The sequence below is a fragment of the Mustelus asterias genome, chromosome 2 (genome assembly GCF_964213995.1).
Source record: "Mustelus asterias chromosome 2, sMusAst1.hap1.1, whole genome shotgun sequence".
In the NCBI taxonomy this organism is placed as follows: Eukaryota; Metazoa; Chordata; class Chondrichthyes; order Carcharhiniformes; family Triakidae; genus Mustelus; species Mustelus asterias.
The window spans coordinates 18,287,625-18,310,797 of record NC_135802.1 but is presented as its reverse complement, the minus strand read 5'-3'; the positions used below and the strand labels follow the sequence as shown (position 1 = coordinate 18,310,797).

The window sequence follows — 23,173 nt, the reverse complement described above, 5'->3', positions numbered from 1 at the left end:
AATTGTTAATATTTACTGGGCTTCCTTGGTTCTGCTCTAATACAAGTTGTCTTTTTGCTACACAGCATCCCCACTTGGCGCTTAAACACAGCTCCGTATGTTTTATGCTGTTCATTTCAGCTGTTCAACGTTCATGTCCCTAGGTGTTCTTCATTCTATTAAAGTCCTGAATTAGTGAAAAATTGAATGATTGCATAGATTTTTAAAGGTTCTTCTCCAAGGTACTGGCAAGGTTTAATAAAGGGGAGAGAGAGCTGTTGAAAAGTATCTGGAAATTTTGTGCAATAGTCAGTATTTTGGCCACCACATTTTTCTCCTCAGCCACCTCAGATTGCCCAACTAAAACCAATAAGGTGTAATCATTTTTCAAAAGTAGTGCAAGCCTATTTTAATTTGCCCACCAAATTGCCCACCACCTGTTGAAAAACAACCATTCAGTTGAGTTTTGCCTGAGAGGCCACTGGTCAGGGCCTGGGACTCAAGTTTCTGGATCCAAAACTTGTGCTGCTTGTTTTTGGCTCGTGTTTATCTTTGGTGTATTTTCATGCTGACCAATCCTGTTCCTCGCTTCTTGGGGGTCTGTTGTGAGATTAAAGCCATTTCTCAACTCTGTGCTTGTACAATATTTGTCACAGTACAAGAGGCTAGGGATGATTGCCAAGCAGGACTGAGAGTTGGTTAATGATTCTAGATCCACCTTCCTTGAGCAGTATATTTCTTCCATTTCTGTTTACCATTTGCTTTTCTTCCTCCTAGCAACTTTAGTGTTGAAGTCAAGACTAGTCACACTATCATGCACAATAACAACTCACATTTATATGGTGTCTTTCATGAAGTGTCCCAAGGTGTTATGGGGGAGAGCAGTAGACACAAAGCAGGGAATTGGGCAAGTGACTGAGCAGATGTCAGAGGCCTGTTCTGAGACTAGTAAAGATGGAGAAGCAAAGAAGTGTAGGAAGAAATTTCTAGAAACTCTGGTACTATGTAAGGTTTAGAGCGTGCAAGCTGAGATTTGGAGCCAGCAGTTTGTGAAGATAAAGAAGACGATAGACATATTACCAGTACAAATTTAGTGCATTAGAAGTTGGTGCCAATAAAAGTTGGCAAGTACGATGCTGGTAGAAGTGGCAGAATATGAGCTGATGGAGTTTTGTGTAAGTTGCCAGTAGAGCGAGGGAGTCCAACCAGAAACATGTTAGAGAAATAAAATCTTGTCTGCTACTTGAGTTTGTTAATTTGTTTGACATCGAAGCTGTGGAAACCCTGCCTCCTGTAATCATTCTTTTCCTTACCATTCAAACTTCAGCTTCTTAAAAACCCAAATCTGATGTTCGCTCTTCCTGGTTTGTCTCATGTTCTTTAAATTTAACCGAAGCAGTGCCTACATTTATTTCTTGGTTCTCTGTTTATATTATTGCGATTTACATGCTATGACTTATGCAAAGTAATGACTTTCTCAAACTGTGCTCTTGCACCCTTGGGCAAGCAGATGGTATCCACTTGGTTGTATCTAATAGTGATCTAGCTAAGGTTGGCAACTGAGCATGGGTATTGTTGGCTTGCAACTAGGCCCCCAATGTGTGATTAGTGCAATTTATTAAGAGTATTCCTATTTCTTTCTAACACAAAACATATTTCCAGCTTTCAAAACATTTTTCGTCCATGTAAGAGTTGCCCAAATGATTGAATATTTAACAAGAAAAATAACAGCATAGAAATGCAAAACTTGCTTGGTTCATGGAATAAATGAACTTGTATCGTTTAGTTTTGAATTTGGATGTCAAACTCTTCAGAAGTGCTTACAATACTTACTGTAGGTATTTTGCTCCTTTAGTCTGAAACTGGCCTTCTTTTCATGTCTCCTGCTCATGTCTCTGTCAGTGTTATTTTTTCCTCCAATTTTCAGGTACAGTGCTTCAGTAATAGTTTTTGACATATGCTGTAAACACAGGAGCACCTGTCAATCACTGCAGCATCACACAAGGGAGCCTTGTCCCCAGAAGCAATGTGAGTTTGTGCCTGCAGTTCCCCATATAGCCCTCTGATATGTGCCTCCTGTCAGCACAATAGATCTGAAGCATGCTGTACAAGTATAACTTTAACTGGTTAACAATTTGACTTAGGTGCAAGTCTACATCACAGAATTGCTTGTAATTTGAAAATTTGGCACTAAATGGCAGTCTGATTTGGGGAGGGGGGGTGTCTGAGCATGACTGAAATAGAAAATTCTTCTGTTGAGGTGGGGTTGGGGGAGGGTGATGCTATTGTGAGGTTGGATGCAATGGAACCTTTGACTCTAATCTGTGAGCTTTTGATGCTGGCATTGGGTTTCAAAGTTGGCATAAGTTTCTGGTCATTTTCTAGCACCAGTTTGCAAGTTCAAATATTAACCTCACTCCTATGCAAAAACTAAACTTAAATTGCATTTAATTTCTCATTGTATATCAAATCTTCAAATACTATGTACTGCCACTTGGCTAAAGCTGTACACTGCCTCTTAGCATAGGGAATGCTGACCTCAGTGCTCAGTAGATGAATACAACTTGTTAGCAGGCTGAAATTAGATTTTAAAAATTGTCTCTTTAATTCTCAGATACAAATTTAAAGGTTTGAATGCGATGGACAGACTGAACAGTGATTGCTCATTCCTCATTGTGTTCATTTTCACGTTTGTCCAGATTTCATATGACAGCTTCTGGACTCTCTTCCACTAAAGGGCCCAAAGTCGTACACCAACTCCTGATGGAACCTTTCCTAACAATACCCCTGACTGTTTCTCCAATGGCCTCAGTATAGCTCACTGCAAAACACTGACTTTCCTGTCTTTGCATCCACCAGTTATTTCACCAGTATCTTCCCTAATGTAACTACAAGCTAATTCCAAGAACCTTTCAGTGTTCACAAGATAGCCAGTCTACAAATAGTTACGTGGAAGTCAATGGCACGCGATAAGCTGCTACAATCTGATTTCTATGCACATGAGAATTCATCAAAACACTTTTCCAACAAAATGCTTTGGAAACACAGGGAAGTTGGATAATTCCTGAGGTTGCATCAGTCACCTTAAGCAATAGCAGAAATTTCTGGAAATAAAATAACCCATTAGCCAGCATCTGTAAAGAAACAAAGTGCCTTTTTTTCTGTTTACAGATGCTGACTGCTTTGTGTATTTCTATAATTTGCTGTTTGTGTTTTAGATTTCCAGTTTTCTTGTTTTTGTTTCATTATTTGTCAGATTGAACCATTAATTGGCTTATATTATTTAGTTGTCGATTTTTGTTGTAACTATCTGATACTGTGTTTTAACACACATGTTTTTTTCACTTCAGAATTGCAGGGTGTGTGTTGACTGTGGCGCACGGACCAGCACTCATTGGCACCACAATTGTTCACTTTGTGCTAGCTGCTACCAGCAACAAGACCACAGCCTGTCCTGTCCACTCTGTGACAAGACCTCCTATCAAGACTCCCAGAAGGATATGTTGCATTGTCAGATGTGCAAGAGGTAAGCAGGTTTCTCTTGGCTCAGGTGTTGTAACCACAGCTTCATTGAAGGTTGCCTTTAGCACATGTAATTTGTTTTTCATTCGTTCTTTTTGCATTCTGTCCTTTTCCCTCACATTTTGACTGTCCATTTATTACTTGCTGCTTTAAGTATTACCTACTCAGCTGACCTTGTTAATCTGTACATAATTGAGTACAGTAATGTTGAGTGGCTGGAGCATTTAAAAATGGATTAGTTTACCCTACCTGCATGTCAATAATTTAAAATTGGAGGTGTTTATATTTAGAGTACTTCGCTACTGATGGTCTGTTGAATTTGAAATTGTATTACGATAACAGAAAGAAAGATGAACTTTTATGTACCGCCTTTCATGATCACTAGGCATTCCAAAGCACTTTACTGCCATTGAAGTACCTTTTGAAGTGTAGTCACTGTTGTAATGTAGGAATGAGGTATTAAAAATTCTATACTTGAATTGGTGGAGGATGTTCCACAGGGTATCTGGATTGGAGATACACTGACAGTCTCTTATCCTGGCAGAGAATAATTGGTTATTTTCTAACTTCAGGTTTTATGAATCCATAATAGTAGCTTTAACTTAATGTATAAGTCAACTGTTAATGGATTCTCACTCACATTTTGTACTATGAGAAAAATTAATGTGTTGTTTGAGAGAGTTAATGTGGTGGTGTTTTGCTATATGTTCAAGGAGGTAAAAGTTAAACATCCTGTTCTTGGTGAAATCTGTTGTAATGATTTCCTGCTACTCAAAGAATCATAGAATGGTTATAGTACAGAAGAAGGCTGCTTGGCCCAAGGTGTCTGTGCTGGCTCTCTGAAAGAGCAATTCATCTAGTGGCCCTCTCCCACTTTCACCCCATGCATGGCCCTGCACATTCATTCTTTTCACATAATAATCCAATTCTTCCTTGACTGTCTCGATTGAACCTGCGTTCCACCACACTTTCAGGTAGTGCATTCCAGGTCCTAACCACTCACTGTGTGAAAAAGATCTGTGCCCTCTGGTCCTTGATCCTTTCACCATTGGGAAATGGTGTCTGCTCTCCTGTCTGCTCTCTCCAGTCCCCTCATGATTTTTAATACCCCCGTCAAATCCCTTCTCAACCTTCTCTACTCCAATAGAAACAGTCCCAACCATCCAATCTATGTATTTGAAGTTCCTCATTTGTTTATCCATTCACGTGAATCTGTGCTGCACTCTGTTGATAAATCCTAGCATGCTGTATTTTTTATTAACTTGCTCTCAGAATGTTCTGCCAATTTCTGTGCTTTATGCACATATGCACCAGGTCCCCCTGCTCCTGCATCCACTTTAGTGCTGTGCCCATCCCACACCCTATCCCAGCAACCCCATGCTTTTGTCATGGCTAATTCACCTAACCTACACATCTTTGGACAGTAAAGGGCAATTTAACATGGCCAATCTATTTTACCTGCATGTGTTTGGACTTTGGGAGGAAACTGGAGCACCTGGAGGAAACCCTCGCAGACACAGAGTGAATGTGCCCAAAGCCAGAATCAAACCCGGGTACCTGGTGCTGTGAGGCAGCAGTGCTAACCACTGCGCCACCATGCCTTCTCTACACATCAGGGCTTTTTTTGCATCTATCCTTTTAGCTCATTAAGTGCTATCTCCATCCAAGTATTGAACAGGGTTCATACAAGTAGCACTTTTTTAATGTGAATGCATCGGTCCAACTATGAAAGGGGGAAAGCTACTGTCTGAACATAAAGCCAGACATTGTGCTTTTATTGCCCTTTTGATTAATATTTCATTTTTCTTTGGATTTAATGACCCTTTTAATGAAGCTTCATTGTTGAACAAATAGGATTCAGGCACCTTGATCTATAATGTTGATGATTATTCATTAACTCTTTAGCATTTTGTGCTACTGGAAGTTCTTCCAATTGTTGCTGTGGAAGTGCAACTTTTAAGAGAATATTCCTGTTGTTGAAATCTATATTTACCTCAGTATAGTTAATTCCAGCACCAGGAAATGGCAGGTTTGAACTTGGAATTTTATCCCATTTGAATGGAGTCTGGTTCTTCCATTTGGCAACAGGTATTTCACTTGAGCTTTGAATCGAAGTAAGTACAAGCAAGTGAAGAGTTCTCTCATTTAAAAAGGGAAATGTGTTTTTTATATGTAAATAATATGCTTGCTTTCCTTAGAGAATTGTTTGCCGAAGAGAAAAATAAACTTTGCTTAAATTGTCAACTCCCCTACCCACTGAGGAGAGTCAGTTGAGTATGCCGCCTTGGGAACAGATTTAGAGGGCAGAAATAGACACCTCAATCCATCCATATTAAAGATTTCTTTTTTGTCTTTCCATCTCTTTCCCCCACTCCTTCACACCACTCTGAAAAATTACTTGTAGCAAACATTAGTTCCAGGTCAAGTGATTGGACAATTGACATATTGCCAGGGTTATGCCAATGCTGCTGTTAGTCTGCCACTAAAGTGGAGTCGGTTTAGCTCTCTTGACTGGATGACTGGTTAGTGATGCAGAGCGATGCCATCAGTGTGGGTTCAATTCCCGTACCAGCTGAGAAGGCCCGCCTTCTCAACATTTCCCCTCGCCTGAGAAGTGGCGATCCTCAGGTTAAATCATCACCAGTCAGCTTTCCCCCTCAAAGGAGAGAACAGCCTCTGCTCCTACACCCAATTTAGAACTGTACCACTCCACGTCGTCTGGGATTATGGCAAAGCACCTTTGATTCTATTGAAGGATTTTTTGTTAATCATTTGATTACTACCATTTCATTAAAAGCTCCAAAGAACACTCATTATGTATGTCCTCCATTTTTAACATGTAACCGAGATGTGAATTTGTAACCAAGTCTTTCGAGTCTGAGTGCAAGCTGGCTTGATTGAAAATTTGGAAAGCTAAATTTATTGTCCATTTTGATTCAATACTACTTTGTAATTTTTGAGTTTATTCATTTGACTGAACTATTTAATATCTCTTTTTTATGACTGTTTTTCCTCATTCCTTCCTATGCACATGGTTCGGCTAACTCAGAACAGTAAAGTCAATTAATCTTGGGCCATTATGAACTGTGTGCCTCAGGAAACTTGATGTTTTATCACTATAACCGTGATTTGTATATTTTGCACTTATTAAAACATTCAACAATCTTTGTGGTATCCTCTCTAGATGGATTCACATAGAATGTGACAGATCTTTGGAAAATACTGAGGACATTTCGCTAAAGGAATGCTACATATGTACAATGTGTAAAGAAACAGAGGCTCAGATGGAAAATATTCAATCTTGCGCAAACAATGAGGTTGTTGACTCGGTTCAAGAAAATACTACAGGTAAGAATATAAATACATATTGAAATGTGAGGTTTTAAAAATATAAGAGCATTTCACTTACTGAAGGGTAGTAGTGGAACTAATCGATTTCACTTTGTATGGTAATTGAATTGAAGGTGGGCCTTTATTGTGGCAAAAAAACTCTTTCGGAGGATGGAGCAGCTACCAAACAGTTGGTGGACTGCATTGGATTCAAAAAGATTGCCCTACTTTTCATTGCATCAAACTTGTGCCTGAATCACCATTGTATTCCACTCTTGAGCTATCTTGTATTGCCCTGTTTCTCCCCTCTCCCAAACCAAGAGAGTAGTCAAAGGATAAGAACGGCAGGTATAAAAAGGTCATCAAACATATATTTTCTAGTAAGTCACTATAAATGTTTTTGTGCATGAAAGAACTGATTCTAACAGCTAATGGAACATTTTGATTGGTAAAGCTGGTGAGTTAGTTTACGGGAGTACTCAAAGCATCCATTTTTCAGATCATTAATTGTTCTGAAATTAGGAAGACTCCAGCCTCTACATAACTTGCATTTAAGTCATGGGGCACTTAGATGATCAGCTTCACAGTGTAGACTGGTGAATCATATTATTATCTTCACTTGGCAACAAGCTTCGTAGAGAATGTCTGCCACGTAATGAGGGAATCTTCTGCTATTTTGGAGAACTTTTCACCAGACTGTGCTGTTGTTTTATTTGACATGAGAGGTTTTTCTATCTAAATGTTTTTAAACTGATGATTAGTTTTTTTAAAAAAAGGGAATTTCTTGTTTCTTTCCTCCAGTGAAATAATTTGTTAACACATCCCACATGCCTGGATGAGAAAAGGCCTCCATTACAATTAATGTGTAGACTAAAGTGTGGGTGATGAAAAGGAATAGGCATGGGTATTGGATCATTAGAGGACTGCCTGATGTTTGTTCAAAATTATTTAGAGTTTGCTCTTTATAGCTTGATTTTGAAAGAGTTGAGGGAGTGGGCCCATTGCCAGTTGTATGAACGCACTGCACTGCTAAAGGATTCAGTTCTATGCAGGAACTGACTCAACGCTTTCTATTAACTTTTTAATTTGTCTTAATTAATTCTGTACTGTTGAGCATGGGATGCTTTGCATTTTGGGGACACGTGCTGATATTGGACAATCCCAGATCAGATGTAGCAGTTAAGAGTGAAATTCAGTTTATGGTAATGAAACAATCTGCTTTAGCAGTTTTGGACTCATGCTGACTAGGAACTGAGTAAAAATCGCCCAAAGTAATTTTAGATAAGATTACTGCCTTTCATCCTATCCGTCTGTCTTGGATTTGGACCCATGTCTTCATTGCCTAGCCCATTGAACTACCCAATCATTTACTGCCATTCTGGGACTGACATACAGGTCATAATCAAATCTGCTTAGGCACAAAGCTTCCTCATTAATATGCAAGTGCAATTTCAAAGTCTTTTCATATGCTAGAATTTCTTGGCTTAACTAATAATGGATCCCCTCAAGCATTTTTCAATGCTAATAAAGTAAATTTTGAGAGATGGTGATCAGTTTTAACACAGATTCATGATGTTCTGCCTATCATAGGCATTCTGAAAACCCATTAGTTCCTATCATGTTCCTGAAACCAACTCTCTATGATGCTTGCTATACAATTTAAGAATCTATTGGACAGGTTTAATCAATTGAACACACAAACACACCTGCAACCAGTAAAAAAAAATGCATTCATGCTGTCGGTGTGTTGCCCGCCAAACCCCCCACACCCAGCCCCCCCAACTATGATGCTATTAATCTCCATTTATCTTTCCAAATCCTTTATGCTATTTCTTGCTGTTTTCTAAATAACTGTATCTAATGATGCAGGTTGCCATTTCTCAACGTTTGTTTGCCTGCAACACTGTGGATTCTGAAAGTTTTGACACAATGAGGCACCTAAATGTCAATTGCTGTCCACGTTATTAAGCTGACTTTCATTAGGTGATGGTCATTCATCTGATTGGAGTGCAAAAAATTGGTTTTGCCAGAATATGAATGTTGTGCATTTCTAAGTAAGCAAGTACTTCAATTTTTTTAGCATCCTCCTTGTCAGTAGTAAGAACTGGATTCACAAACCTGAAAGGTTAATTTTCACTTGTAATGTGCTGCCTTATAATGCACTTTGTGTATTTGAATCGGAGAATGAAGGGTTTTTGTTTTCTCCCAACTCTTCATCTTCCTTTGCTGAAAATATTGATTCTTGCTGATATCTTGCTGCTGAAGGCATTAGCAACCCTTCATTACTGTACCTAAGTGGTCACTTGCTGTGTATGGGTCTGTACACCAAGTTTCAGCAGCTATTAGGCTGTCCAAAGGCATCAGCTAAAACTAAGCCTGTGCTCATTCAATATTTGCATTTAATAACAGGGATTCCTAATGGTAATCAGTCGAGAGAATCGTAGGGCCTGATTCTTCGACCTCGTCTGCAGCTGGGATTTCCCAGTCCCATTGTAGTGAATGGAGATTTGGCTGAGCGCCAAATTCTGCAATCTTACTGGCGGCGGCGGGCGTGAACGGCTGGAAGATTTTGGCCATAGGCTAACCTTCCCACGTAGGAAGACACAGAAGCTAATCATATTGCTTTGGTGCTCTTTAGTGAACGGGAATTTCTTCCAAAAGCAAGTAATGTCATGAGACAAGAGTGCAAAGGAAAGATTAGAAAATAATATTATAGACTCCATCCTCATCTCACTCCGGAAGCAAAGCTGTATTCCTACAGTTGGGTTGTTTTCCTAGAGGTGGACTATGCTAGAATGCTCCTTAGTTGCTCCATCATTCGTTTACTTTGGGGACTATAAATGTATGAACTAAATTTGAGTGCTTGCAGGGTAATCTTTTTAATGACTTTTTAAAAAAAAACTCGTTGGTGGAATCGTTAATCTTTTTCAACTAAGGACTATACTTTTAAGTTTATTTATTACCTATTAGTATCTCAAGTAGGCTTACATTAACACTGTAATGAAGTTACCGTGAAAATCCCATAGTCACCACACTCCGGCACCTGTTCGGGTACACTGAAGGAGAATTTAGCACGGCCAATGCACCTAACCAGCACGTCGTTCAGACTGTGGGAGGAAACCGGAGCACCCGGAGGAAACCCACGCAGACACGAGGAGAACGTGCAGACTCCGCACAGACAGTGACCCAAGCCAGAAATCAAACCCAGGTCCCTGGTGCTGTGAGGCAGCAGTGCTAACCACTGTGCCACCGTGCTGTTGTCCAGTTTGTATTTTGGGAACTCCCTCTTATCTCCTGTATTGATTGCACTACAATACATTCCTGCCTCTCCCAATAACTTTTAATGAAGGCTTATTGTTTTCTGTCAAAGAATTCCCTTTCAGTATATTGCTCACCACAAATTTAAAGGCAAGAAAAATGTCTGCCAAGGGCTATTAACTTAAATCCTGCTGATAACAGATGAGAAAATTGAATTTTACCCACTTGTGAAAATAGATTGCCTGGGGAGAAAAAAGAATCTGTAAGTAAGATTTCAAACTCTAGGTTATAACAGCGACTGCACTTCAAAAGTACTTAACTGACTGCAAAAATAATGTCTCCTGGCTAAATAAATGCAAGCCTCTTTCTTAAGTTTGACTTAAACACATGGTCTCCTTTTAGAAGGAAAAACATGGACAATAAGAATACGAGAGAAGTATATGTAAGTTATGGTTAACATACCCCTCCCAAGTATGTTTGTACATGTGTTTTCCAAGATGTGTTTTCCCTTTAGGCAGGCTTTAAGGAGAGCCTCACGGTTCTAACGACAATGAGATGTATCCCTTAGACTGGGGCCGATTTGGAAAAGAGTGCTTCCTCAGTAATGTCCCCACGTTCAGGAAATTCACAGTGTGCATCTTTACAGAGTGGAGAAAATTGAGATAGTTGTGACAACAGATAGAGAGCCCAACAATAGAGCAAACCAAATACAATTGACTAAACAATGTGGCATTTCAGGACAGAAGAGAGCGCCACCTGAGATTCTGGAAGCCAACCAATTTTTATGAATTTGGAATCCTTTTGCTTTGCATGTGTCTGTTTTGATTTTTATTTGCATATCTTTATACAAATGTTTTAATCAGTAACAGCCATTAATGCTATCGTATTTGAAATATTTTAGCGTTCTTCTGTCATAAATCCAGAAAAGCTTTATTGGAGAGGAAAATGATTGTGCTAGGTAGGTAGGACATTTAATCACGATACTGTCTTGCTCAATTATTTAATTGCACGTAGTCACTTGCTAGTTGTGGTTCATGGATCCAGCCCCTGCCCAAATATGACGGTCTGTTTTACATTCCAAGCTGGAATTATTTTCTTTCAGCAAAGTTGATCTAGAGCATAAATTTTGGCAGCAGTTATATAATGTAGAGACCCTTACCTTGGAAAAGATTCCAGTTTAGGAAAACCTTGTGTTCTGTACTAGCAGCTGCAATATCTTAAGGTATGCCAGGTGGAAGATGTGGCTTGCCATTCTGTGGGAATAATAAATTGCGATGCAAGATTATTATGTGAAGTCTAATTTGGTACTCCAGTTGTCAATGTTAACTGACTCAGTAACAAGGACCCTATTTATCTGTTGGCACACACCATAGGTATTGGAAACTGAACATGCCCCACTAGGAATCAATTTATTACACTGCTATTACATAGTCACAGATTAGTAGATTGACAATTTAATCATCACAATGCAAGAACTGGGTTTAGAATTAGGAAAGAGCATTGTCTCTGCCCGCTTTGACACAGCATCAGTTCAAATTTGTGATGCTACATCCTTCGCAAGGTTTAATTGTACAATTTCCGAATTCATTGTTGAGGGTCACTGTGCATATGGCAGAACTTTGCTTTATGGCTCAATAAGAACAATCAATTATTCTTTATATGCCCTGTGTTCCTGAGTGTTCCAACATCTTAGAAAACATATAAATCAGTTGATTATGTAGCAGTGTAATTGTGTATAGCTAATTTTCTCTTGCTCTACTTCCAGTTTGCACCCTTATCTCGGGTTGTTTGATGCTGGTCTGTTGTTTAATATTTTTGCACAATTTCCCTTTGGGAATAGTGGAGAAATATTGGAAGGTGTAGTAAACTGGTTATAAACCTGTGTCATGAATATTCCTTCCTTGGCCAACAAGTCTTGGGTGGGACTTGAACCCAAAGTTTCTGGCAGAGGCACTGTCTACTGTTTCTTTCCGCTTAGAAAGGAAACTAGAACTAGAGGGCACAGCCTCAAAATAAAGGGGGGTCAGTTTAGGACAGAGTTGAGGAGGAACTTCTTCTCTCAGAGGGTGGTGAATCTCTGGAATTCTCTGCCCACTGAAGTGGTGGAGGCTACCTCGTTGAATATGTATAAATCACGGATAGATGGATTCCTGATCAGTAAGGGAATTAGGGGTTATAGGGATCAGGCGGGTAAGTGGAACTGATCCACTTCAGATCAGCCATGATCTTATTGAATGGCGTGGCAGGCTCGAGGGGCTAGATGGCCTACTCCTGCTCCTATTTCTTATGTTCTTATGATTTGGTGTGGTAGAATGGGGGAGCATTTTGCATTGCGAAATTCTACCTCAGTTGGACATGAGCAATTGCCATGTTCTCTCCAAAGGTTTAAAATCCTTATCGGAACCCTTCATTCTCAATATCCCTAAGTGAACTTAAAACAAGCAGCTCCCTGGCCTCAGGGTTTGGAATCTAGTAAAATATCAATAATGCAAAAAGTTTAGAAACATTTGCACAAAATGCAACAGATGCAAGGCCAAGAATTCTTTTGAAAAGTGGTCAGAATAGCAAAATATGTCATTTGTAAAGTACTACTTAATTGAGAATAAGCTACTTTCTTTGCTTTGTTCTCGCCACTCAACTGGTTGCATGTGCATCTGTCTATGACAGCATTGTTTAATTATTAATGTCACAAGTGGGCTTACATTAACACTGCAATGAAGTTAGTGTGAAAATCCCCTAGTCACCAACTCCCGGAACCTGTTTGGGTACATTGAGGGAGAATTTAGCATGGCCAATGCACCTAACCGGTATATCTTTTGGACTGTTGGAGGAAACCGGAGCACCTGGAGGAAACCCATACGGGATTTTATGGCCTTGCTCGTCCCATCACCGCAAAATCCCGCGAAGATAACGGACCTTTCTGTGGTCTGCCCCTCGCCCGCTCCAGTTTCCGTGATGGATAGGGCAGTAAAACTCCGGCTAGGGAGAACATGCAGACACCACACAGACAGTGACCCTGGGTCCTAGGAACTGTGAGGCAGCAGTGCTATCTACTGTGGTACCGTGGGCAGGAGTAACTGTCATCCAATGCTTGTGGAGACCAAACCTGTGTTGTGTGGCACCACCACCGTGCTAAACTGGGCATTCACAAGCGTTTGGCATCAGCAACACCAGAATTGTATACCACCATAATCTGTAACCCCATGACCCAGCATGCCACCTTGTTCCTACATCAGCAGCCGTCTTGGTGACTAACTGTAGCTCAGTGAGGAGTGCAGCAGTATGTGCCACAGACATTTCTGAAAATGATTTGCCAATTTTGACAGTTTTACCCAGCATCTAGTTGAAACATACGGCTTATACTGAACCCTTGATTTAAGCTCATAATTTTGTTTCAAGAGTTTTCCTCACTAAGTATTTTTGGTAAATATTTTAACCTGACAAGTATGTGCATGACCTGAAATAGGTTTGTATTTTTTCACAATGTTTTGCAGTATTAGGTGATTTCCTCCTCAGTTTTTACAGCAGCTAATTGTTAATATTCAGTGTTAAAACAACATTTAATTATTGAGTGCAAGAGCTGCATTCATTTTAATTATATTTAATGAAGCTGCTCGTAACAAACTTCAGCCTATTTGATTAAAAACCGGTATTTTTTATTAAATAAGATCTCTTGTAAGGAGTTCATTTCATTCACCGTAAAATGTTCAATAGAAATCTGATTTTGATAAGCGGCATTTAGGCTTTTGCTACATCTTTGTTTTGATATTTCTAAACATGTAGGTGTTATTGAAATTAATGGGAATATTGAGGAACAATTATCTCAAGGAGGAAGTGTTCACCAGCCAGATTATGACATTAATCATGCGGGAGATCAGACTATTATACCTGATGAAAATGGTAGGAACCCTCAAGTTTATTTGATTTTCATTTTTGAGTGAAGAGAACTGTGGTAATGGCTAACATGCAACTTACCTCTTCGTTTCTCCGTTCCAGGCAACATGTATTTTTAAACAATGATGAAATATTCAAGTCCTTCAAATTGGGTCCCAGATTGCATTTACTTTCATTTCTTGATTAGAATACACTTAAAATAGGCTCAACAAAGAGTATAAATCTGAATATTTATCCATTCACAAATGTTCTAGTGTCCTGTTGATAAATATAATTTTTTTTAAAAAACAGATCAAGAGTTTTCAACTGCATCCTTCATTCTGGAAGCCCATTACAAAGCTTGATCACTGTTTTTATGATGAATTTACTACATTTTGGACTAATATCTGTATTTTATTGGTTTGAACCTTTGTACCCTGACCTTATTTCACAATTTAATTGAAGATTTTTTAAAAATGCATTTATCTTTTCCATTCCCTTAACTATCTTGTATAACTTGATGAAATTATGATTTTCTAAGTATCCTGATATGACCTCCTTAATAATGGCTTTTCGCAATTTCCCTAAAGCAGATGTTCAATTAACTGGCCTGTAATTTCCTGCTTTTTGCCTCCCTCCTTTCTCAAATAAAGATGTTACATTAGCTATTTTCCAGTCCACTGGGACCCTTCCAGAATGTAAGGAATTTTGCAAGATGATAGCCAATGCATCTACACAGCCACTTTTTTAAGGCCCGAGGCCATCTGGCCATGGGACCTTTCAGCCTTTACATCTAATAGTTTTCCCAGCACCTTTTCCCTAGTGATGGTGTTTTTTTTTTTGCCTTTTGATTTTCAAGTGTCTTTGGAAAGTTTTCTAAGTCTTTTACAGTGAAGACAGATACAAAATAGCTGTTCAATGTCCCTGCCATTTCCTTCCTTTCTATTATCAATTGCCCAAATTCTCTCTCTCTATCCAGAGGATCAACCCCAGCTTATTTTACTCTTTTCTCCCTTAAATACTTGTTGAATCTCTTAATATTGGTTTATATATTACTAGCTAGCTTTCTCTCGTACTCTTTTTGCACCTTTTTTTTTGTTGGCTCTTAAAATGGGACCAATCTTCTGACTTACCACTAATCTTTACAGATTTGAACAGTACTTCTTTCAGTTCAGTACTATCCTCAACATCGTTAATCAGCCAAGGGTGACGCATCCCTTTGCAAGAGTTGGTCTTTCTCACTGGGATAAATCTTTGCTGAGAGTTATTAAATCTCCTTAAGAGCCTGTCATTGCAACCCTACTGTCCTACCTTTTAACCTAGTTACTCAATTCAAGTTTGCCAGATCTGCTTTCATTCCCTTACAATTATTTTCATTCAGGTTTAAAACCCTAGTGTTAGACTCGCACTTCTTCCCTTCAAACTGAAGATGAAATCCTATCATGTTACAATCACAATCACCTTACCATGAGGTTTCTAATTAATCCTGTCTCATTCCAGGTCCAGAAAAGCCTGCTCTGTGATTGGCTCTCAAATGTATTGCTCTAAGAAATAATAAATACACTGATAATCTTGAACTGGTTGTCAGTATAACTCTCAACACAATCAGGATTGTTTAGCACGTATTGCCCAATCATGGAATCACATCTAATGGTGAACACATTGCATTTTGAGTTTTGCTAACATGGACTGGTTGGGAACAGTCAGCATTTTGCCTGTTGCAAAGTCATAGAAAAGAGGCCCTTCGGCCCATCGTGTCTGCGCTGGCCATCAAGCACCTATCTAGTCTAATCCCATTTTCCAGCATTTGGTCCTTAGCCCTGTTGCCATGGTGTTTCAAGTGCTCATCTAAATGCTTCTTAAATGTTGAGTGTTCCCGCCTCTACCACCCTTTCAGGCTGTGAGTTCCAGATTTCCAACACCCTCTTGTTGAAAAGATTTTTCCCCAAATCCCCCCTCAATCTGCTGCCCCCATCTTAAATCTATGCCCCCTGGTTATTGACCCATGTACTGAGGGTAAAAGTTTCTTTCTGTCTACCCAATCTCTGTCAATAGTTGTAGGTTCATCCTGTTTGATACAATCCATCAGTCGTTGGGATGTACAACCCATATACTTGGCATCACTGAAATTCATGTACCACATTATTCCTTTGTGTGATAGGCAGAATTTATTTCTGGGTTTGACAGCAGCGTTCTGTTAGTGGAGAAAACCAATCGTGTTGCAGTTGCATAGTAACAGTAAAAGGTTAGCTTCACCTGTTGCTCAAATGTTTTACCTTGCCCTTCTATGGTAATCTGAAGTAGACTGCCACTTTACAGGACTGAAAGTTGTGGCCTTAGGCCCGTTCATTAGTTTGCGCAATGTACAGCGAGCAATGATCTATTAGCCATTATCCCACACTTAGCTTTGATGGGCCCTATTTTAGCAACAGATTTGCACATGTAACAAATTACTCGGGTCCTATTGATGAGGTTGCTGATTGGGAAAATCTTATAGTGTAGAGCTTCCTTACACATCTTAATCTGTTCCATCCTGTGCTCAAATTCATTTTTGAAATAGAGTAGTCAAGCGAGCTCCCTTACCTTGCTGTTTTAAAAGATCCCTGAGAAATTTCCCCCATTAAAGAAGCGCAACTGGGATTTTAATGATGTACTAAGTTATAACTGCTGCTGAAGAACTTCACTGGCCCTGGGAAACAAACTTTTTATTAAAAATGTTATCATAATTGAAATATTTGATATTACATAAATATATATATTTTATCATGATATTTCAGCTTCAAATGTGTATGCCCCAAACACTTTATTTCACTCTGTAAAAATTCATAAAAGTAAAGGCTAATTGGTGTACTTTACGTACTGATTTGCTGTTAATGAGAATTCTTGAATGTGATTGGCTTCATATCCTGGTTGATATAACATCATTGTTCCTGGACACCTGGAGATCCCTTTGAGTTGGTGCCAGATTCAGATTAACATTGGTAAAGGTGAAATCCACAGATTGTTGGGTCCCTGTGGAAAGCTTTCTTTGTGATTAGTGTTAAGCAGTGCCGTGTAGCCACTACAGCAAAATCCAGGCCATTGTTTTGAAACAAATATGTGTTTAGCATTCGTAAGGACTTGCCTCAAGTTTTTTTCCCCATTAATAAAATAACTTGCAAATTATGTAAGAGCATCATAGGTCACCATGTAATTTAGCTTTCAAGTGTGCATTTATTTTTCATGTGCTAAATGATAGATATTTTTATTCAATATATGTTTGTTTTTTGTAGATTTGGCAGCAGTCCATGCAACTGAACATATAGAGCCTGATTCAGCCAAGGAGGCTCCGGTCTCTGAAAAAATACTTCAACTTGACTGTCCAACAGCAGTGACAGAGGTTCAAGAGATGGAGGTGAATGAAAACAAACCTGAAACACTACTGCAACCTCAACTGGATGAGGAGGCACAAAATTTGAAAGAGCTTGTTGAAGGATCAGTGCTAGTAAAGGAAGAGCATCAGTTATGTGAGAACAAGACAGAACAAATGGAGGTTTCTGTCCCAGAAGTGTCAAATAATGAGCTCATACAAGCAGCTACACTGATTAAGAAGCTTCCGGAAATACTATTACCAGATAAAGTGGCACAGAAGAGCGAAGAAAACATTTCTCAAGCTTGTCTCGGTAGCAGTATATCTGAAGCTGTAAAAGCTCCCAGTGAAAGTCCATCAGAGATGGGTTCACCTGTTGAAAATAAAACTGTCAAAATGTTTGCAGAAACTGGCAATAACTGCACACAGAGCAACAAGACCTCAGTTTCTTCCTCATTTGTGACAGTTTCAGTTGCGGTTTCTCCTGTAACAAATGTGTCTTGTGCTTCGGCTGCAGGCACTTTCTCAGGAATTCCTGCATCAACTTTCGTACCTATGGTTCCAAAAATAGGTATGGGAAAACCAGCTATTACCAAAAGGAAGTTCTCTCCAGGAAGACCTAGAATGAGACAGGTAAACCTTTGTCAATATGTTCTATTAAGTGTATGCAAAGTTTAAAATTTGAACAATGCAGTTTCTCCAGTTATTGTGGTTGGAAATTTGTCCCATGTCATAGAGAGTTCTACGTGTTCCAAAGTTGCAAACAAACCAAAATCTAATTCTAAAAGTGCCAATGAATTGCAGGTCCAGAAGATGACATTTTTCACTGACAAATTAAGCTGGTGCAAACAAAAAGATTTCTTTTCAATTGCATTTTTATAATACAAATCTGTGGCAGCCGGTTTGTGTATCAGTATACTTCCAATAATGTAAGCTATATTTGTGAAATTTTACTCTTTAAATCTTCTTTTCCAAGATGTTGCATAGCCAGCCTCAAGTAAATCACTGTCAATCTTATGGTAATCTGATACTGAGGTTTATTTATTGAAATAATTATATGCCAAAGTTTTTGAATTGCTTCATCTCAGTCTGAACTCGGGTGGTTGTCTCTGCCAAACTTGTGCACTGAACGTTATTCGGCACCTGTTCGGTCTGATGGCACAGAAGCTTTGAGGCGCAAATCAATTAAAATTAATTCAATTTTAATATGCTATTACCCTTGACATTTACATGAATATGCCATGAAGTGCAGATGAACATTTGGAATCACTTTGAAGCTTTCTGAACCTGAAATTGAATTTTGATAAAACTAAAGATCTTTCCCTGAAAGTGAAGAAAGGAGAAACTTCTTCATCTATGCCTGCCTTTTTTGGTACCACTTGGGTGCCAGGTAAATCTGTTGAATGTTCACCACACGTTTGCCAAAAGTGAATTTTCCATCTGCTGAGTATGCATGGGTAGAAAATCTAGCCTAAGGAAGAATATTTGTTTGTGACTCGAAAATACTTTAGTAAAGAAAACATGTTTATTTTGCGTCTAGCTACATTTGGCTTTCGAGAGACTAAAGATGGCATTGCTGACATGAGATGTCTTGGTCCATTCTACATACACATTGCTCTGTTGTGCAGATTCATCCTGAAATCTTCAGATTCATGCTAGTTTAATTTTCCATCTAATTTTACCACTTCCTATTAATACGCTAACTCCCCCCTGCAAAACAGCTCTTGGTACGCCATGTTATCTTGCATGCTGAGATTTTTCTGGCCTAACTTTTCTCCCCCATTTCTGCATTCCACCCCAATGTGGTAACTTGTTCAGCTGGGGAGGTAGGCAATATGTTATGAATTCTTTTTGCCTCCTGTTAGAAATATATTTGGTTAAACTGAAGGCAGGCTGAATGCAGCTCAGCAGTGGGCAACTGCTGTGCATTTAGATTGTATCCCACGTAGCAGCCTTTTCCAAGAGGAGATTTATTGATAGTTGCAGACTGAGGATAATTAATGTGACTGTCCTATGTGTCATCAGAAATCGGAATGAGATTGAGGATTAAAATTGCATTTTCCATAATCAGACAAAATTTTAAAGGGCAATATAAGATTAGCTACAATTTAGAGGCTCGGGGAAGTTCAGGTTTTATGCTTGGCTTCTCCTGATTAGGTTTTCCAGATTTTATATAAAAGGAAAACAGCCAGAATGAAATCTGTTTACTCTATTGGATTGCATCGGTACCATCTTCACTTGAGAGTTCTGTAACGAGCCTTCTCACTCTAGTATTTGATTTGAATTTGATTTGATTTATTTTTGTGTATTGTTTCTTGCCCACTATACAGACAAAGCATACCGTCCATAGAGAAGGAAAGGAGAGAGTGCAGAATGTAGTGTTACAGTCATAGCTAGGGTGTAGAGAAAGATCAACTTAATGAGAGGTAGGTCCATTCAAAAGTCTGACAGCAGCAGGGAAGAAGCTGTTCTTGAGTCGGTTGGTACGTGGCCTCAGACCTTTGTATCTTTTTCCCGACGGAAGAAGGTGGAAGAGAGTATGTGCGAGGTGCATGGGGTCCTTAATTATGCTGACTGCTTTGCCGAGGCAGCGGGAAGGGTAGACAGAGTCAATGGATGGGAGGCTGGTTTGCAATATGTTAGGAGGATAAGGAATTTCAGATGGTTAAGCTTCAGTGAATTTTTTGAAGTTTAGGACTATGACAAAACCTCAATCCTAATTGGAGGTAGATCATGCCTTCTCTGTCTCTCCTAGCACCACTCAATTGTATGTTCCGCAGTAATTTATTTATAGAATTATAATTTTGTTGTGGCAGTGTATGAGCATGAGCTGTGATTGACCCATCATGGGTTCATGATGTTTGTGTAAGTGCAAGCAATAACTTTTCATACTGTAGGAAGATTCCTCTGTTGTTTTCTGTTTCAAAATGACTTATATTTTTTTTAAAATCAAATGTAATTTACATTACTAATTTCTAAAAGTTTCAGAGCAGTAAATCTGAACCAGAGAGCTTAACATGTAATCATCTCCCTGAAATATGTAGGGCTGGATTCTCCGATCTCGTCTTAGCCCACCCCGCTTGCAAGTGAGAACGGAGAAGTTAGCGTTCCAGCCAAAGCTCCATTCACTTTTAGCGGCACCCGGAGGCTCCCAGCCCTGTTCTGTGACAATACTTGTGAGGCAAACAGAATTTTGAATAGTTTTATTATGTAGATATGCTGAAGCTAATTGCAAACACCTGTATTTGTTGAGAATCCTGATGTAAATGTTTTAACTTGTCACACTTGATAAGTAGCTTCTTCACAACAACCTTTTAAAGCAGTACGAGCAGACTTCAAAAACAACCAATAAAGTTGCTGTTGCTGGTAGGGAAGTTCGGCATCTTGGCTGAGGTCAGCAGCTGATGGGTTAATGCAGGCAATAGTCTAGTCTGAGGAGTGCATAATTCTGACTTACAAGAGGTGACACAGGCATGGTGGGCTGAATGGTCTACTGTGGTCTGTAACGAGCCTTCTCACTCTAGTATTTGATTTGAATTTGATTTGATTTATTTTTGTGTATTGTTTCTTGCCCACTATACAGACAAAGAGATTATTTGATCACAGAACAGCAAGTTTTTAAAACTAATTCTGTGTTTGTGTTCATGAGAGAAAAAGAAAATTGAGGTATCTCCTGCTGCTTGAACTCGAGCTCAGGATTTCCGAGCTTGTGGGGCAACTGGAGTCACTGCGGAACATTAGCCAGAAGATGATAGTTCCCTGGATGGATCGTACATTCTGAGAGGTGGCCATCCTGTAGGCTGTAAGAGCTTAGGATAGCAGGTAAGTGGCCATCAGGAAGAGTTGGAATAGTCAGGAAGTACAGGGATCTTCAGGATGTGTGGAGTGGAGTTTGGTAGGGGTCAATGTTGGGACCCTTGTTTTTCCTGATTATATATTAATGCTCCAGACCTTGGTGTACAGGGCATAATTTCCAAATTTGCAGATGATACAAAAATTGGAAGTATTGTGAATTATGAGGAGGATAGTGTAGAACTTCAAAAGGACACATACAGGTTGGTGGATAAGTAGGAGATAAAACTTAATGCAAGGAAGTGTGAAGTGATTCATTTTGGTAGGAATAACACTGAGACAACACAAGATAAAGGGCATAATTCTAAAGAGAGTGCAGGAGTAGCAGGACCTCTGTGTATTAGTTATTGAAGGTGACAGGACAGTTTGAGAGCATGGTTAATAAAACATACAGTATCCTCGGTTTTATTAATCAGGGCACAGACAATAAAAACAGGGAAGTTATGTTAAACTTGTAAGTCCAGTGGTTCAGCCTAACTTATAGTATTGCATCCAGTCTGGGCGCAGCACCTTAGAATGTGAAGGCATTAGAGAAAATGCGGAAAAGGTCAACGAGAATAGTTCCAGGGATGATAAATGGTTACATTGAGAGATTGGAGAAGTTGGCATTGTTTTCATTGGACAAGAGAAGGTTGAGGAGATTTAACAGACGTGTTCAAAATCATGGAGGGTCTTGTGCTGATGGAGAAAACCTGTTCCCGTTGATCAAAGGATTGTGAACCAGAGGACACAGATTTAAATGAATTGGCTAAAGAAGCAGCAGTGACATGAAAAATTTTCCATGCGTGAGTGGTTGTTAGGATCTGGACACTGCCTATATTGTGGCGGCCATAAGAATCAATGTATTAAAGAGGGAATTGGATTAATCTGAAAAGGACGAATGTGTGGGGCTACTGGTAGAAGGCAGGGAAGTGGTATTAAGTAAATTGCTCCTTCAGAGAGCAAGTGCAGACAATGGACTGTAATGCCTTGTTTTGCCCTGTAGCAATTATGTGATTGTGATTTTACTGTTTGGATGAATTTTTAGGTCAAGATGCACTTATATATACATATATATAAATGACAGGCTGAAACCATTGTGGGGAAAATAATCAGAGCCCTAGGTCCAGGTGGATTCCACCCTGGAGAAGTGTGTAGCTTATGCAATTGGTCATGTTCGAGTGAACACCTTTTATGAATTGAAAGAAACAAACTTTTTCGAAGGATAGAAGAAAAAATATTGTATTGTCAATCTATAAAAGGGGGCAAATCAGTTGCCTAGAGGACTACATAATGGCCATATCTATAATAAGGAAAATAACGGAAGAGTATTCAGAACAAAAAGGCAAATTATTCAGGGGAATATCATATACTAATCAATGATTCTTTACATAAAGCAGGTTGGAAAAGTCTGGAAGGCCAATACCATTTTTCCAGTTGGAGGAAGTTTTTGAATGAAATTCCTGACTTTGAAAGGTTTGCCCAATTAGTTTAATTGTGCAAAATACTGTTGAGAGTAGGAAAGATAGGAGTAAGAAAAAAATGAACTAACATTTTATATATCTTTGCTACAAAAGGACACCCTAAATAGATGGCTGTAAAGAATTGCACCCTCCATACTGCATGCAAAGACTTGGATAACTGATATTTATTCATTTTTAATATTTCTTCATTCACTGGATGCGGACATCGCTGGCAAGATTGGTATTTAAGTCCATTTCTAATTATCCTTGAGAAGATGGAGCTGTCTTCTTGAATTGTTGCAGTCCATGTGGTGAAGATACTCCACAAATTGCTGTTAGGGAGCGAGTTCCAGGATTTTGACCCAGCGATGATGAACTGCAATATATTTCCCAATCAGGATGGTGTGTGACTTTGACAAACCTTGGAGATGGTGCTGTTCTAATGCACTGGCTGGCCTTGCCCTTCTAGATGCTGGAGGTCGCAGGTTTGGGAGGTTGAAAAGCCATGAAATGTTGCTGCAGTGTACGCAGTGCAGACACAGTGTGCCAGTGTTGGAGGAAGTGGAAG

General features: G+C 39.3%; 1 protein-coding gene across 12 annotated transcripts in view; it reads left to right on the top strand.

Moving 5' to 3' along the window:
• kmt2ca (lysine (K)-specific methyltransferase 2Ca) overlaps window positions 1–23,173 on the top strand; it is a 351,109-nt gene that overhangs the window by 168,429 nt on the left and 159,507 nt on the right. For 10 of the 12 annotated variants that reach the window (XR_013499876.1, XM_078232135.1, XM_078232105.1 and 7 more), the window contains exons 10-14: window positions 3,330–3,505; window positions 6,686–6,849; window positions 10,991–11,047; window positions 13,873–13,989; window positions 17,235–17,944. Coding sequence is in view for 11 of the 12 variants with exons in the window: in XM_078232135.1 (XP_078088261.1) it covers window positions 3,330–3,505; window positions 6,686–6,849; window positions 10,991–11,047; window positions 13,873–13,989; window positions 17,235–17,944 (1,224 nt within the window). In the remaining variant the exon portion in view is untranslated. The remainder of the gene's footprint in view (window positions 1–3,329; window positions 3,506–6,685; window positions 6,850–10,990; window positions 11,048–13,872; window positions 13,990–17,234; window positions 17,945–23,173) is intronic. The other 2 variants (XM_078232154.1, XM_078232144.1) reach the window with 1 other exon arrangement.